Source organism: Haematobia irritans, chromosome 2 (assembly GCF_050003625.1).
Source record: "Haematobia irritans isolate KBUSLIRL chromosome 2, ASM5000362v1, whole genome shotgun sequence".
Classification (NCBI taxonomy): Eukaryota; Metazoa; Arthropoda; class Insecta; order Diptera; family Muscidae; genus Haematobia; species Haematobia irritans.
In genome coordinates, this window is record NC_134398.1 from 16469825 (window position 1) to 16489248 (window position 19424).

The window sequence follows — 19424 nt, forward strand, 5'->3', positions numbered from 1 at the left end:
GTTCGGAAGTTAGCGTGATTTCAACAGACGGATGGACGGACATGCTCAGATCGACTTAGAATTTCACCACGACCCAGAATATATATACTTTTTGGGGTCTCAGACCAATATTTCGATGTGTTACAAACGGAATACCCTCCTATGGTGGAGGGTATAAAAAGAACAAGTAAGTAAAAAAACGACTTTTCACCGCCAACAATTTCTGGCCAATGGTGGGTTTTTTTCTGCTCACCACTCATTTCAACACGTAAGTAAAGTCTAAAGTCGGGCGGAGCCGACTATATTATACCCTTCACCACTATGTAGACAAGAATTTGTGTTACCATCTCCACTATTTAAAATTTGCTGGGAGCTATATAAAAGTTTGCATTTCCAGATACAAATACTTTTAATGGAAACAATTTTTTGTACTTCTACAAAAACTCTAGAATTAAAATTTAAATTGGCTAACGCCCTGGGATGAAACACAATGTTAGTAAAAAATATGGGAAATATGAAGCGAGAGAAATTTTAATGCAATTGTACAAAAGAGATTTATGATTTTTCAGGCGATACATATGTATTCGAGATATAGGACAATTAGAGTAATATTTACGATTTTTGCTACTCAGCAGTGGCGATTTTACAAGGATATTGGTTAGATCTCGCCAAGATATGTGGTCAAGTGTGGGTTGTGATATATTATTTGGTCTAGTCGGGCGACGTGGAGCCTTATTTAAAACCCATCCGTTCTGTGGAAATTTTGGCATTGCAGTGTGTAGGATATGACTAAGATATGGGGAAATAATCACAGAATTTTGTGTAAAGTGTGAGAATTTTGGCCATATTTGCATTCTCTGAGGAAACTATCCAGTCAATTGGAGAAAAATCCCATTGAAAATGGGTCTAAAATATGAAACAGTCTATTTCCCCAACTCTGGTGTACGTATATATCCCTTTCCGACCGTGTACGCACAATTGTGCGGGTAAGTTTAAGGCTCTATAATTTCTTTAATATATGACGTACTGCGATAAGAGCGGCAGAACAATAATTGTATATGCTCTCTCTTTGTCTAAGAATGTGAAGAACCGTTATAAATATTTGCTTTTCCTATTAATTTTGTAGTTTCAGCAGTGTATTTTGCGCATTTGTAAAAATGAGTGGAAGAAGTAAGTTTGCAAATAAATTAAAATTATTTAAATTGTGGAATATTTCATCAAACAAGTGTTTTCAATAAAAAAACATATTAAATATTGTATGCAAACAGTAACTTCGTGATTATTTTGTGTTCTTTGATATTTTTACGTCCGGACTTTTACCGGAATTTAGCGGACTGCAACAATTGTGCGTATCCTGAAAAAACAGGATACAGGATCAAACTGAACAAACTTAATAATTTAAAATGTTCTATGTACACATAAATAACAGAATTCAAAAATTTAAGAAAATCTATCACGTGGATCGGCTATAGGTCGGAAAGGGATATGGGAGCTATATACAATCTGAACCAATTTTGACTAAATTTGACATGCATAGTTAGAATAATAATTCTGCTATCTATGCGAAATTTCACGTAAATGGGAGTAGAACTTTGGCCCCCCTGGTCACATGAGTGCAAATCGGACGGGAGATTTATTTGGGAGCTATATCTAAATCTGAACCGATTTCAACCAAATTTGCCACAATTACCTATACTACTAAACGTACTCCTTGTGCGAAATTTGAAATCACGACAAAACCCTGGATTTTGAGGCCATATAAGTTCAAATCGGACGAAAGATATATATGGGAGCTATATCTAAATCTGAATCGAATTTGACCATATTTGGCACATACAATAGTACCGTTAAAAGTACCCCTTGTGCAAAATTTGAAGTAAGTCAGGGCAAAACTCTGGCTTTTGAGACCATATTAGTCCAAATCAGGCGAAAGATATATATGTGAGCTATATATAAATGTGAACCGATTTTAACAAAATTTGACACACGTAACGATACTATTAAACGTACCCCTTGTGCAAAATTTGAAGCAAATCACGGCAAAACTCTGGCTTTTGTGGCCATATAAGTTCAAATCGGACGAAAGATATATATGGGAGCTATATCTAAATTTGAACCGATTTCAATCAAATTTACCAAGCATTGGTAGAATGTCAATACTACCCTCGGTGCAAAATTTCACGGAGATCGGTAGTAAACTTTGGCCTCTGTGGTCATATGAGTAGTCTAAATCGGACGAAAGATATATATGGGAGCTATATCTAAATCTGAAACGATTTGGCTGATATTTTGCAAGTTTTTCGAGACTCATAAAATATTCGGATATACTGAATTTGAAGAACATCGGTTGATAAACACGCTAACTATGACCACATCGGGGATAAATATATATGGCAGCTATATCTAAATCTGAACCGATTTTTTTCCAAAACCAATAGCGATTGTCTCTGCCCCAAGAAACGGTCCTATGCCAAATTTGAGGACGATCGGACTTAAATTGCGAGCTGTACTTTGTGCACAAAATTACATATACAGACAGACGGACGGACAGACAGACAGACAGACAGACAGACGGACATCGCTAAATCGACTCAGAATTTAATTCTAAGCCGATCGGTATACTAAAAGATGGGTCTATGACCACTATTTCTAGGCGTTACATACAAATGCACAAACTTATTATACCCTGTACCACAGTAGCGGTGAAGGGTATAAAAATGTTTGCAATTTTTTTTTTAGTATATTATTTTTAATATCCCTCATTCATTTCCATGTAGGCCCCTTAACTGATGCATATTCGCTTGGCCATACTAGCCAAATTCTTAAATTTTTAAAATTTTAATTCACAATATGCAACAAGGTCCCCTCTACCATCAGCAACCAACATTGATTTATTAATTATTTCCGCCTGACTGCCTCTCCAATTAACTGATTTTGTCCTCGACATATTTCAGCCTTAAATTGGTTTCATTCACTAACCTGCAAAAAATTCCTTAATTTTTTTCAAATAGGGGTTTTCATTACTCAAAACCACTTGACGGGCAGACTGCAGGCCACCACATTGAATTTGAATTTCACCAAGTACCTCCTTCACAACTCCTACTGAAGACCAATTTATCCTACTCCCTCGCTGCCTCTCACTGCCATTCACTGTTCATAGACCATTTAAACTCAGATTTTAGGTTTGTTGCCATTAACCACGATTTTTCAACGACTTTTCACCGCCAACAATTTCTGGCCAATGGTGGGTTTTTTTTCTGCTCACCACTCATTTCACAATTTCCTCGCCTCTTTGGATTTCCGTCTCCTACAGGGTTGTTGTTGTTGTTTTTTTTTTTAAGCCAATGTTGCAGTTAAATGGTTGGCATAGTGTCAACATGTGTTGAGTATTTAATAAATTAAATCAGACGCTTACGTTCTGTTGTGTGTATGTGAGTGTGTGTGAGAGAGAGTGTGCCATTTATGCCAGTAGACCATCATCACAAACAAAAAACTCAGTTTTTCTCCATATGAAATACAATTCATAAAATTTCATTTTAATGTCTCAATTGTCTGCCTGAAAAGGCGGAAAGTGTTGGTCAATAGCCATAAGTCAGGACAATGTAGAAAGGATACAATGCGACTGATTTTTTTTGCCCACAGACATGTAATGAAGTCGGTAAAACGAGTTATAAAATATCATTAATAAACTCGGAGGAAAAAAGTATTTGTCCGCAAAAATTTTTCAACTATAAAAATTATGAAAATGCAATGAGTGGAAGTTGTTGAAAACTTCCATCAGAGTGTGAAAAATCAATAGCGATGACATAGAGATAAGAGATGTGATAGTGTAGCAGTATGTGTGCTCATTTGGTTAGCCTTTTTTGGGAAAATATGCAGTTATTATTTTTTTTTTGTGGAATATTAGTGTCAGATATTAAATTGAAATGCCATTTTAACCTACATTAAAATGAGGCAATGGATAAATGGAGACATATAATAATCTTCATAATTCTCCACTGATTATAATGGCGAAAATGAGGTCAGGAATGAATGTGGTTATAGATTCCCTAGACAATGTTCAACCTAGCACAGTGGGAGGAAGTATATGGTGATATAAATTTTTTTTGACAAAATTCTGTATAGAAATAAAATATTAACAAAATTTTCTATAGAAATAAAATTTTGACAAAATTTTCTATAGAAATAATATTGTGCAAAACTTTTCTATATAAATAAAATTTTCTATAAAAACAAGTATATACAGCAGTAAGTTCGGCTGGGACGGATCTTAAATACCCACCACCATGAATCAAATATAATAGTTTCCTTTAAAAATTCTTCATCGTAGGGGGTTACTTGATAATATATGGAATTTTAGGGGGTTTTATGACAACTGTTCTCCCAAGGAGATCAGTTCAACCAGTACTCTTCCCGAAGATACATTTAAAAATTTTACCTATAAAGACTAGATCAGATTCTGCATTTAGGGCCGGTTTTTAAGGGGGCTATATCAAAACCTGTACCGACACACAATATATTCAACCCAAACTTAAAAACCTACAGATTTTCAATTTCATGCAAATTGGATAGAAAGAAGTAAAATCGGGAGATCGGTCTATATGGGGGTTATATCAAAACATGGTCTGATACTCACCATTTTCAGCACACCGCTTTAGGGTCCTAGAATACTTCGCGATTTTAAATTTCAGGCAAATTGGTAAAAACTACGGATTGGAGAACCCCAAGACCCCAAATCGGGGGATCGGTTTATATGGGGGATGTACCAAAACATGGACGAATATACATCATTTTCAACACGCCTCGTTATGGTCCTAGAATACTTCCAGCTTTTAAATTTCTAGAAACTACGGTTTCTAGAATCCCAAGAAGTCAAATCGGGAGATCGGTCTATATGGGGGCTATATCGAAACATGGTTCGATTATCACTATTTTCGGCACACCTGTTTATGGTCTTAGAATACCTCTAGGTTTCCAAATTCAGGCAACTTGGATAAAAACTACGGTTTCTATAAGATCAAGACCCCACATCAGGGAATCGGTTTATATGGAGACTATATCAAAACCTGGACCGATATAGCTCATCTTCGAACTTTACCTGCCTGCAGAAAAAAGACTAATGTGTGCAAAATTTCAGCACGATAGAGTCTTTATTGAAGACTGTAGCGTGATTACAACAGACAGACAGACGGACAGCCAGTAGAGGTGTACACGTGACACGAAATTTTCGTTATTCACGAAAATATTCGTGACTCACGCGTGAGTTGTGAGTCACGCTCATAGCAACGGCGTTAGTGTGATTAACAAACCAAAATTTCGTGCGTGAGCGTGAGTCATGAAAATAATCCTGCTCTCCAGCATAAAACGCTTAAGAGTTAAACTCATTTACAGTTTTAGTGATACCTGTGATGTTAAGAGTGTAATAATGCTCATGATTTGAATAATGCACATGATTTCAGACACAGCACTAAGGTCAATTACTCATAAAACTATTCGTGAGAAACTAAATTTTTCATGAGTCACGATATTTTTCGCGAGTCACGGTATCTTTCGTGAGTCATGACATTTTCGTGCGTAAGTACAAATTTTCTTGTCGTAAGTATGCGTGAGTCATACCAAACAATATCATGCGTGAGTGTGCGTGAGTAAGATTTTTCCGTCGTGAGTGTGCGTGAGTAAACTATTCCTCACGTGCACACCTCTAACAGCCAGACACACACATGGACATGGTTATATCGTCTTAGAATTTCTCCCTGATCAAGAATATATATACTTTATATAGTCGGAAATCGATATTTCGATGTGGTACAAACGGAATGACAAACTTATTATACCCCAATCACCATTCTATAGTGGTGGGTATAATAAAATTTTGCAAAAATTATCTATACAACTAAAATTTTTACAAAATTTTCTATTGAAATGACATTTTGGTAAAATTTTCTATAGAAATAAAATTTTGATAAAATTTTCTACAGAAATAACATTTTGATAAATTTTTCTATAGAAATAAATCTTTGATAAAATTTTCTATAATAATAAACTTTTGACAAAATTGTCTATAAAAATTAAATTTGGCAAAATTTTCTATGGAAATAAAATTTTGACACAATTTTCTATATAAATAAGATTTTGACAAAATTTTCTATAGAAATAAAATTTTGACATAAAAATTTGACAAAATTGTCTATAAAAATTTAATTTGGCAAAATTTTCTATAGAAATAAGATTTTGACAAAATTTTCTATAGAAATAAAATTTTGACGAAATTTTCCAGAGACATAAAATCTTTACAAAATTGTCTATAAAAATTAAATTTGGCAAAATTTTCTATGGAAATAAAATGTTGACACAATTTTCTATAGAAATAAAATTTTGACAAAATTTTCTATAGAAATAGAATTTTGGTGACATTTTGTTTGTTCTGTTTTTTTTTTTAACAAAATTGTCTATTCCTTCTTACCTGAACTTCATTGGAAACACTGTTTCGGCATGGACTTTTTTTGTCCTGTATATAAATTTTCTATTGAAATAATTATCTTCACAAAATTTTCTATAGAAATAAAAGTTTGACAAAATTTTCTATAGAAATAAAATTTCGAAATAATTTTTTATAGAAATAAAATTTTGAAAATATTTTCCATAGAAATAAAATGTTGAACACACTGCTCCTGACATTCTTTATTATCTTAACTTCATTGGAATTTTAAAAACTCTGTTTCGACATGAAGTGTTTTTGTCCTGTATATAAATTTTCTATAGTAATAATTATCTTGGCAAAATTTTCTATGGAAATAAAATTTTGACAAAATTTTCTATAGATATACAATTTTGACAAAATTTTATATGGAAATAAAATTTTGACAAAAATTTTCTATGGAAATAAAATTTTGACAAAATTTTTCTATACAAACAAAATTTTGACAAAAGTATCTATAGAAATAAAATTTTGAAAAAACTGTCTATAAAAATAGAAATAATTATCTTGACTAAATTTTCTATAGAAATAATTAAATATATTGACAAAAATTTCTATAGAAATAAAATTTTGGCAAAATTTTCTATGGAAATAAAATTTTCTATACAAACAAAATTTTGACAAAATTATCTATAGAAATAAAATTTTGACCTATTTTATTTCTATAAAATTTTTTTTCTATAAAATTTTAACCTATTTTATTTCTATAGAAAATTTTGTCAAAATAATTATTTATATAGAAAATTGTATCTATTTAGATAAATATTTCTATAGAAAATTTATATACAGGACAAAAACACTCCATGTCGAGACAGAGTTTTAAAAATTACAATAAAGTTCAGATGATAAAGAATGTCAGGAGCAGTGTGCTCAACATTTTTTTCTATGGAAATTTTTGTCAAAATTTTATTTCTATAAACAATTATGTCAAAATTTTATTTCTATAAAAAAAAACATCCTTAAAAATTCTATGCCTATAGAAAATTTTGTCAACATTTTATTTCTAAAGAAAATTTTGTCAAAATTTTATTTCTATAGAAAATTTTGTCAAAATTTTATTTCTATAGAAAATTGTGTCAAAATTTTATTTCTATAGAAAATTGTGTCAAAATTTTATTTCCATAGAAACTTTTGCCAAATAAGTTTTTATAGACAATTTTGTCAAAATTTTATTTGTATATAAAAGTTTTTAAAAATTTTATTACCATAGAAAATTTTGTCAAAATGTTATTTCCATAGAAATTTTTTCAAAATTTTTTTTATATAGAAAATGTTGTCAAGATAATTATTTTTATAGAAAAATTTTTCAAGATAATTATTTCTACAGAAAATTGATATACAGGAAAAAAAAACACTTCATGCCGAAACAGAGTTTTTAAAATTCCAATGAAGTTCAGATGACAAAGAATGTCAGAAGCAGTGTGTTCAACATTTGATATCTATAAAATTTTGACAAAATTTTCTATGGAAATAAAATTTTGACAAAATTTTCTATGGAAATAAAATTTTGACAAAATTTTCTATGGAAATAAAATCTTGACAAAATTTTCTATGGAAATAAAATTTTAACCAAATTTTCTATACAAACAAAATTTTGACAAAAATATCCATAGAAATAACATTTTGACAAAACTGTCTATAAAAATTAAATTTTCTATAGAAATATAGTTTTGAGAAAACTTTCTATGGAATTAAAATTTCGACAAAATTTACTATGGAAATAAAATTTTCTATACAAACAAAATTTTGATAAAATTATCTATAGAAATAAAATGTTGACAAAATTGTCCATAAAAATTAAATTTTCTAAGAAATAAAATTTTGACAAAATTTTCTATGGATATAAAATTTTGACAAAATTTTCTATGGAAATAAAATTTTAACAAACTTTTCTATACAAACAAAATTTTGGCAAAATTATCTATACAAATAAAATTTTGTCATAATTGTCTATAAAAATTAAATTTTCTATAGAAAAAAATTTTCGATAGAAATAAAATATTATCTAAACTTCATTGGAATTTTAAAAACTCTGATTCGACATGAAGTGTTTTTGTCCTGTATATAAATTTTCTATAGAAATAATTATCTTGACAAAATTTTCTATAGAAATAAAATTTTGACAAAATTTTCTATGGAAAAAAATAACATTTTGAGAAAATTTTCTATGGAAATAAAATAATATTTTGATAAAATTTTTTATAGAAATAAAATTTTATTTGTTGTTTTGATCTCAGCTTAACAACTATTGCGTTGACTAAACTACAAGAGTAGCTTAACCAACAGAGGAAAAGAATGTTGGTCAAATTTATTTGGGCAAAGCCCTATAGACTGCAAGGTGGATTCCTCATCAGCATCTTCTAATGGCAGTAACACTATCAATCAATTTTGCCAAAATTTTCTATAGAAATAAAATTTTGACAAAATTTCCTATAGAATTATAATTTTGATAAAATTTCGTATAAAAATAAAATTTTGACAAAATTTTCTATAGCAACAACATTTTATCAACATTTTCTATAGGAATAAAATTTAACCAAATTTTTTTATAGAAATAAAATTTTGATAAAATGTTCGATAGAAATAAAGTTTTGACAAAATTTTCTATAGAAATAAAATTTTTACAAAATTCTCCATGGAAGTAAAATTTTGACAAAATTTTCCATGGAAGTAAAATTTTAACAAAATTGTCTATAAAAATAAAATTTGGCAAACTTTTTTATGGAAATAAAATGTTGACACAATTTTCTATAGAAATGGCATTTTGATGATTTTTTTTTTTGACAAAATTGTCTATAGAAAAAGAATTATAACACACTGCTCCTGTCATTCCTTATCATCTGAACTTCATTGGAAACTCTGTTTCGGCATGGACTTTTTTTGTCCTGTAGATAAATTTTCTACCGAAATAATTATTTTGACAAAATTTTCTATAGAAAGAAAAATTGGTCATAATTTTTTATAGAAATAAAATTCTGACAAAATTTTCTATAGAAATAAAATTTTGATTTAAATACCCAGCAAAAAAAGCGTCGCCAAAAAAGTAATGAAAATGTTCTTTTTGGATCCGGAAGTGGTGCAAAATCGACGCAGAAGCGATTAAATTATTATGGGCTTGTCATAGGACGGAAGTCCTCCATTTCAACAGCCGTTGCACTGAATTTGCATCACTTCTTTAGGTGTGATCCGAATCCAATGTTTTGGATGTAAATTAAAAAACTCTGTGATATTTTATCAAATAAATAATTTTTATATTTTTTTTTTATAATTTTTAATGTATTCTAACGCTTGTCGGAAACGTTTGACTTCAAATATTTTCAAAAATTCACAATTTTTTCAGATTGAATTTAGGATTTTTTCGACAGAATTTAAATGTTTTGTACCATTTTATGAATTCTTACTCTGGTTTTAACCTATTTGTAACAAAAAAAAAAGTTAAAATTATCCATTAAAAGTATGAAAAAAACAAGTTATAAAAAATTGAATTAAAAGAACTTCCTGGGTACTTAAAATAAAGAACATCATTGGGAGTGCGTCTTCTAGAAGTGCTTTTAAAGTTGTGCCTTTGGAAGAACTTCCAAAATTTTTTTGCTGGGTATATGTTGTTTTGCTGGGTATATGTAATGGGATCATAAACCTTTATATAAAGCACGTCAAAAACATGTTGGATTTGATATGGTATCGAAGATATAGATCTGCAAAGTGTTGCAGGGTATAATGTGACCCCACCAGACATAAAACTTTCATTGTTCTAATATAAATATACAGTTTAGATTTCCAAGGGTCTATAATTATCTCTCCGATGATCCTGAAATTTTCAATTTACAGATATTTGGAATACCCAAAAGAAAATCCACTATGAAGCATATATAAGAAGCAGTAATTTTATATCTGAAAATGTTTTTTTTTTATGGTATAGCATTTCTTTGGTAATTTTACTAAATTATTTTCTCTTTCTTCTTTTCTTTTTCATATTTCCTTGGATCACTTTTTCGTTTGGCAATCATCTTGCGAATGGTAAAACACCATAAAACTAATTACTTTTTAAATATGATGGTTAACACTATAATGTGTTTTTTTGTCGACAACGACGACGTGGACTTCAACAACTTCAAATGGTAACAACAATGTCAACGAAAACTACGATAATAAAATAACAACAACTATGTGGAAACGAATGACAATGTGGTGACTAAATACTTTTTTTTCGGGGGTTGATGGTTGGAATGGGACTGATGAAATCAAAAAACAACCACAACAAACGGACATGGCCACCACGTTGGGCGCCACCACCATTATGATGTTGATGATGATATCCTGCATTTAACAATTGCCAAAAAAAAAATCCCACCACACACCCCACATAATGATGTGATGATGGCAATGTGCTACCAACTAAATCCAATGCCAAATGAAATGAAACTAAATTGTTTTGCTCGGTTTTTTTTGTGGCCGTCTCAATGAAAACAAACACAAACATGCAAAAATAACATTATGGCTGAAAACAACATTAAAATGAATACCAACAACAACAACAAAAACTTTTGAAATTAATGATTTTTCGAATTTTTGTTGACTTGTTTGTGTGGGCCTATGGAATCGGGATATAACACCATTGCCTGCCTTCATTGCATTGCATTGGCATACGACAAACAATGATGAGATTTTTTTACTACTATCAACATCAAATATCATACCTGCATAATGCAATAAATAAAATTTAAAATTAAATTAATTGTTATTGAAACAACAAATGCATATTGGGGTGAAAATCTCAATTGCCGTTGGTATCATGGAAAAAAAATTTTTTGAACCTCCACAATGGCGATGCTCATGATGATGATGATGATGTTGATGTTGACAATGTTTGCTGCTACTGACACTCCAATATGTGTCTACAATAACACACGGCTCCTGACATTCCTTATCATCTGAACTTCATTGGAATTTTAAAAACTCTGTTTCGGCCTACTCATGGACTACATTCGTCCTGTATACGATCGTTATTTTTTTTTTTTTTGGTTTTCTCCATCATCGGAAACCTCTGAACTCCCCATACAAAACACATTTCATCGCCCCATTATCACTGTACCAAACTCCGAACGTGTGTATGTGTGTGATTGTATGTGTTTGCAGTACCACCGGATATACTGGATTATCCAACAAGCACGGATATGGTGGTACGTGAGGATAGTAATGTGACGCTCAAATGTGCTGCCACCGGTTCACCAGAGCCGCAAATTATATGGCGTCGTGAAAATGGAGTACCCATTGAGCTGCCCAATGGAACCGAAGGTAAGTTAACACCAAAGCAAAAAAAAAACAAATGAAAAAAACGGTAAAATCGATGTAGAAGAAACTCACAAAATACCATGGACAATATGGAACAGTGGGGGAGTTTTAGCCATAAAATATGAAAAAAAATATAGAAAAATTAATTTTATTTATAGACGAAGGCAAAACGTTAATCATATCCCAGCAAAAAAAGAACTTTCCAAAAATTATTTTGGTCCCTCAAAGTTTGCTCAAGAAGTAGTGGAAATTTGGATGATATCCAATGGAGCTTGTTTTGGATGCGATATTGCTTTAGTAGCTCCACAAAGGTTCTTCGGAAAGAACATGCAGACAAGAGTAGCTCACACTAAACTCCAAATTCAGAGCCAAATTTCTGTATAATTTGTTATTGACACTCCTTGATTTTTTGTTAAACTTTTTTCAGTGGAAGATATTTATCTTCCACTGTCTTCAATGTAACAGAAGCAATCGAATACCACAATGCAACACGAAACACATTTCCTCCTGCAAAATAGCTGACTGCTATTTTTCTACCTTAAGCGTCCTTTTAACTTGCCTTGTTTTTTCTTGTTTTTATTGTGCTGTGCTCGTCATACCTCGGGAGAATAAAGGCTTGTTGGGAGGCTTCGTTTGTTTCGTTTTCCCCTCAATTGTGGAATTTTATCCGCGTGATTTTCGTTTGGAATTTCCTTTGGCATGAAATATCGACATCATATGCTTGTTGGAAATACCATCTTTTTTCTAGAACAGGTGAATTAAAGAATTGTATCAAACATCTTATTTCTATGGAAAATTTTGTCAAAATTTTATATCTGTAGAAAATTGTTTAAAGATTTCATTTCTGTAGAAAATATTCACAAAATTTCATTTCTATAGAAAATTTTGTCAAATTTTTATTTCTATAGAAAATTTTGTCAAGATTTTATTTCTATAGAAAATTTTGTAATTTTTTTTTTATTGAAAATTTTGTAAAAATTTTATTTCTATTAAAAAATTTGTAAAAATTTTATTTCCATAGTTTTTTTTTAAATTTTATTTCTATAGAAAATTTTCTCAAAATTTTATTTCTATAGAAAATGTCCTCAAAATGTTATCTCTATAAAAACTGTTCGCAAAATTGTATGTCTATAGAAAATGTTCTTAACATTTTATTTGTATAGAGAATTTTGTCAAAATTGAAATTTTAAATAGAATTTTGTCAAAATTTTAATTTTATATAGAACTTTGTCAAAATTTTGTTTCTAAAAAATTTTTTGTCAAATTTTATTTCTGTGGAATATTTGGTCAAACTTTTGTTTTTATACAAAATTTTGAGAAAATTTTATTTTATAAAAAATTTTGTCAACATTTTTTTTCTATCGAAAAATTTATCAAAATTTAATTTCAATGGAAAAAAACAAAAATTGTATTTCTAAAGAAAATTTTGCCACCTACGCCGATGATACTGCAATATTGGGATCTAATACTTCTCCATTTAAAGCATCCAAACTTTTTTTAGTTTTTTTTTTTTTTTTTAATTTATTTCTATAGAAAATTTTCTCAAAATTTTATTTCTATAGAAAATTTCCACAAAATGTTATCTCTATAAGAAATGTTCGCAAAATTGTATGTATAGAGAATTTTGTCAAAATTGAAATTTTATATAGAAGTTTGTCAAAATTTTAATTTTATATAGAACATTGTCAAAATTTTGTTTCTAAACATTTTTTTTTTTTTTTGTCAAATTTTATTTCTGTGGAATATTTGGTCAAACTTTTGTTTTTATACAAAATTTTGAGAAAATGTTATTTTATAAAAAATTTTGTCAAAATTTTTTTTCTATCGAAAAATTTATCAAAATTTAATTTCTATGGAAAAAAAACAAAAATTGTATTTCTAAAGAAAATTTTTCCACCTACGCCGATGATACTGCAATATTGGGATCTAATACTTCTCCATTTAAAGCATCCAAACTTGTCCAAAAGCAGCTCAATTCAACTGGCAAATGACTAAAAAAGTGGAATATCAAAGTTAATCCTGAAAAATCAACTCACGTTACTTATACACTGAGAGCAGATGAATTGTATACTTTAAAAATTCATGGAGAGTTAATACCTAAACACACTAGTGTGAAATACTTGGGGCTTCATAGAGATAGAAGTCTGACTTGGAAAAAACATATAGAAGCAAAAAGAAATCAATTAAATATCAAAACTATGTTTTGGCTCCTCGGCCCAAAGTCCGAGCTGTCATTGCAAAATAAAGTTCTACTATATAAAACTATTTTAAAACCCATATGGAATTATGGAATCGAACTTTGGGGTACTGCTGCCAACTCCAACCTAGAAACCTTACAAAGATATCAATCTAAAACACTTCGAACAATATCAAACGCTCCTTGGTACATGAAAAACAGCAACATACACAAAGATCTTGGTGTCCCCTTTCTTAAAGATGTAATAGCCACTAAGAGTACCAATTATCTAAACAGACTTAGCTATCATCCAAATATTTTAGCTATAACTTTATTAGATGACACTTACGAAAAAAGACGCCTCAAACGCACTCATATTCTTGATTTACCTTTTTTGAATAAATAATATAATATTGTATAGTATATGCTAAAAATATAAAACGTTATAGAAATGTTAATTGCAATGGTGATTAACTAAATTGTTATGTTACCTAGTTATTAATAAATTTGCTTATTATTGTATTTTAAATAGATTGCAAATAAAGAGAAAAAGAAAAAAAAGATTTTATTTCTATAGAAAATTTTGTAAACATTTTTTTCTATAGACAATTTTCTTAAAATTTTATTTCTGTAGAAAATGTTCACAAAATTGTATGTCTATAGCAAATTTTATTTCTATAGAAAATGTTCACAGACTTGTATGTTTATAGAAAATTTTCTTAAAATTTTATTTGTATAGAGAATTTTCTTAAAATTTTATTTGTATAGAAAATTTTGTCAACATTTTAATTGTATATAAAATTTTGAAAAAATTTTAATTTCATATAGAATTTAGTCAAAATTTTAATTTTATATTTAATTTTGTAAAAATTTTAATATTATATAAAATTTTGTCAAAATTTTATTTCTAAAAAAAATTTTTTAAAATTTTATTTCTGTAGAATATTTGTTCAAACTTTTGATTTCATAGAAATTTTGTTTTATAAAAAATGTTGTCAACATTTTATCTCGATACAAAATTATGTCAAAATTTTTGACAGAAGTTTATTTCTTTACAAAATTTTGTCAAAATTTTATTTCCATACACAATTTCCACAAAATTTTATTTCCATAGAAAATTTACACAAAAGATTATTTCTATAGTAATTTATCTTAACATTTTATTTCGATAGAAAATATTGTCAAAATTTTAGTTCTATAGAAAATTTTTTCAAATTCTATTTCTATAGAAAATGTTGTCAAAATTTTATTTCTCTAGAAAATTTTGTCAAAATATTTTTTCTATAGGACATTTTCACAAAATTTTATTTCTGTGGAAAGTTATGTCAAAATTTTATTTCTATAGAAAATGTTGTCAAAATTTTATTTCTATAAAAAATATTCATATAATATTATTTCTATAGACAAAATTCACAAAATTGTATTTCTATAGAAAATGTTTACAAAAGCTAATTTCTATAGAGAAAGTTCACAAAAGTCTATTTCAAAATTTTATTTCTATAGGAAACTTTATTAATTTTTATTTCTATAGAAAATTTTGTCAAAATTTTTATTTCTATAGAAAATTTTGTCAAATTTTTATTTTTATAGAAAATTTTGCCAAATTTTATTTCTATCGAAAATTTTGTAAAAATTTTATTTCTATTGAAAATTTTGTAAAAATTTTATTTCTATCGAAAATTTTGTAAAAATTTTATTTCTATAGATTTGTTTTGTTTTTTAATTTTATTTCTATAGAAAAATTTTCTCAAAATTTTATTTCTATAGAAAATTTCCTCAAAATGTTATTTCTATAGAAAATGTTCACAAAATTGTATGTCTATAGAAAATGTTCTTAAAATTTTATTTGTATAGAAAATTTTAATTTTATATAGAATTTTGTCAAAATGTCGTTTCTAAAAAATTTTTGTCAAATTTTATTTCTGTGGAATATTTGGTCAAACTTTTATTTTTATAGAAAATTTTGCGAAAATTTTATTTAAAAAAAAATTTTGTCAAAATTTTATTTCTATCGCAAAATTTATCAAAATTTAATTTCTATGGAAAAAAAAACAAAAATTGTATTTCTTGAGAAAATTCTCTCAAAATTTTATTTCTATTGCAAATTTTGCCAAACTTTACTTCTATAGAAAATGTTGTAAAAATTTTATTTCTATAGACAATTTTCTTAAAATTTTATTTTCATAGAAAATGTTCACAAAGTTGTATGTCTATAGAAAATTTTCTTAAATTTTATTTCTATAGAAAATGTTCACAGAATTGTATGTCTATAGAAAATTTTCTTAAAATTTTATTTATACAGAGAATTTTGTCAAAATTTTAATTTTATATAGAATTTTGAAAAAATTTTATTAAAATTTTATTTCTATAGAATATTTAGTCAAACTTTTGATTTTACAGAAAATTTTATTTTATAAACAATTTTGTCAGCATTTTATTTCGATACAAAATTTTGTCAAAATTTTTGTCAGGATTTTATTTCTTTAGAAAATTTTGTCAAAATTTTATTTCATTACACAATTTCCACAAAATTTTATTCGTATAGAAAATTTACACAAAAGATTATTTCTATAGTAATATATCTTAACATTTTATTTCGATAGAAAATTTTATCAAGATTTTATTTCCATAGAAAATTTTGTCAAAATTTTATTTCTATAGAAAATTTTGTCAAAATATTTTTTCTGTAGGACATTTTCACAAAATTATATTTCTATAGAAACTTATGTCAAAATTTTATTTCTAGAGAAGATGTTGTCAACATTTTATTTCTATAAAAAATATTCACATAATTTTATTTCTATAGAAATGTTGACAAAAGTTTATTTCTATACAGAAAATTCACAAAAGTCTATAGAAAATTTTCTTAAACTTTCATTTCTATAGACAATTTTGTGAAAATTTTATTTCTATAGAAATTTTACACAAAATTTTTTTTAGAGAATATTCACAAAATTTAATTTTTCTAGAAAATTTTATCAAAATTTTTTTTCTATAGACAACTTTATTAATATTTATTTCTATTGAAAATTTTGTCATAATTTTATTCATGTAGAAAATTTTGTCAAAAAAAAAAAAAAAAACACCGTATACTCCATTTCATAAAAATCGGTTAATAAATGTGACCGGAATCCTATAGAAAATTTTGCCGAAGTTTTATTTATTTATAATTTTATTTATATAGAAAATTTTCACAAAATTGTATTTCTATAGAAAATGTTCACAAAAGTCTATTTCTAAGAGTTCACAAAAGTGTATGTCTATAGAAAATTTTCTTACACTTTTATTTCTATAGACGATTTTATGAAAATGTTATTTCTATAGAAATTTTATCCAAATTTTTAGAGAATATTCACAAAATTTCATTTTTATAGAAAATTTTATCAAAATTTTATTTCTATAGAAAACTTTATTAATTTTAATTCTATAGAAAATTTTATCAAAATTTTATTTCTATAGAAAATTTTGTCAATAGTTTATTGATGTGGGAAATTTTGTCAGAAAAACACCATGTACGCCATTTCCTCAAAACCGGTTAATAAATGTGATCGGAATCCTGCGAATACCAAATACAAGGACGGACACCAAAGGTTAGATGGACTTAGAGGGTGATTCTGAGTCGATCGATTTAATCAAAATTTTATTTCTATAGAATATTTGATCAAAATTTTATTTCTATAGAATATTTTCTTCTATTTCTATATAAAAGTTTGTCAAAATATTATTTCTATAGAAAATTTTGTCAAAATATTATTTCTATAGAATATTTTTACAAAATTTTATTTCTATAGAAATTTTTGTCAAAATATCATTTCCTTAGAAAATTTTGTCAAAATTTTATTTCTATAGAAAATGTTATCAAAACGATATTTCTATAAAAAACTTTTTCAAAATTTTATTTATATAGACAATTTTGTCAACAGTTTATTTCTATAGGAATTTTTCACAATTTTTTTAGAGAATATTCACAAAATTTCATTTCTATAGAAAGTTTTGTTAAAATTTTATTTGTATAGAAAATTTTATTAAAATTTTATTTCTATAGAAAATTTTGTTAAAATTTTATTTCTATAAAAAATGTTATAAATTTTTATTTCTATAGAAAATTTTATAAAAATTTTATTTCTATAAACATTTTTTTTATTCGTTTTAATTGTTATTGTTGGCTTCTCTTCAATCGTTATTGTTGTTTTTGATCTCAGCTTAAAGCCATGCATTGACTAAACTACAAGTGTAGCTTAACCAACAGAGGAAAAGTATGCTTGTCAAATTTATTTGGGCAAAGCCCTATAGACTGCAAGATGGTTGGATGTTCAGCTGTTTCGGAATTACCACATTCCTCATCAGCATCCTCTACTTGCAGTAAAACTATCAACAAATTATCAGAATAAATTCGGGTAATTCACTCAACCCAACGTGAAATACACTTGAACCGTCCGAAAAAAGGTTTAATAGTCGGCTACTGCCTAAACAAATTTGCAAGCATTTTTCAAAAAATTTGCAAGCATTTTTTTAAAAATTTTATTGATGTAGAAAATTTTCTCAAAAAACACCGTGTACGCCATTTATCAAAATTGGTTAATAAATGTGACCGGAATCCCGCACCAAATACAAGGGCGGACACCAAAGGGTAGATTGACTTGATTCTGAGTCGATCGATTTTATCAAAATCTTATTTCTATCGAAAATTTTGTCAAAATTTTTTTTCTATAGAAAATTTTGTTAAAATTTTATTTCTATAGAAAATTTTGTTCAAATTGTATTTCTATAGAATATTTTGTCAAAATTTTATTTCTATAGAATATTTTCTCAACATTTTATTTCTATAGGAAATTTTATCAAAATCATATTTCTATAGAATATTTTCTCAAAATTATATTTCTATAGAAAATTTTGCCAAATTTTTTTTTCAATAAAAAATTTCGTCAAAATTTTATTTCTATAGAAAATTTTGTTAGAATTTAATTTCTATTGAAATTTTTGTCAACATTTCATTTCTATTTAAATTTTTGTCAAAATTTTATTTCTTTAGAAAATTTTGTCACAATTTTATTTCTCTAAAAAATTTTCACAAAAAAATCTTCAGAGTTTGCACTACTTCCGGATCACAGATTGGTGATCCACTCTACTTTTTTGGAACCTCTTTGTTTGTTGGGTTATTACTCAGCACCACCCTTTGGATAGTGGTCTCGCTCTCCCCTCCTTCAGATTCATTGTCCTTTTTGTGGTAGCCAATTTGCCAACAGTACTTAAAGCTTTATACCACATTCATTGTGGTTTTGCTTTGCCTCTGCTGGGTATTATTGACCGCCGCGAATTATTTTAAAATTATTTGCTTGGAAAAGTTGGTTCCGTTTTGGATCGGTTGTCCTTATACTTTTTCTGTTTGATTATTATTAGCCATTTATATGGAATATTATTTTGTTGTTTCGCTGGTTTCTTTAGCAGTAAGCATTTCCTTAATGTTTGTTTGTTTGTTTTGTTTGTGTTCCGCATTAC

At 27.6% G+C, this 19424-nt stretch overlaps 1 protein-coding gene across 1 annotated transcript in view; it reads left to right on the forward strand.

Moving 5' to 3' along the window:
- Window positions 1-19424, forward strand: part of DIP-eta (Dpr-interacting protein eta) — an 82804-nt gene that overhangs the window by 31868 nt on the left and 31512 nt on the right. Inside the window, exon 4 of the mRNA XM_075293473.1 lies at window positions 11594-11752. Within this exon, the coding sequence (XP_075149588.1) occupies window positions 11594-11752 (159 nt within the window). The remainder of the gene's footprint in view (window positions 1-11593; window positions 11753-19424) is intronic.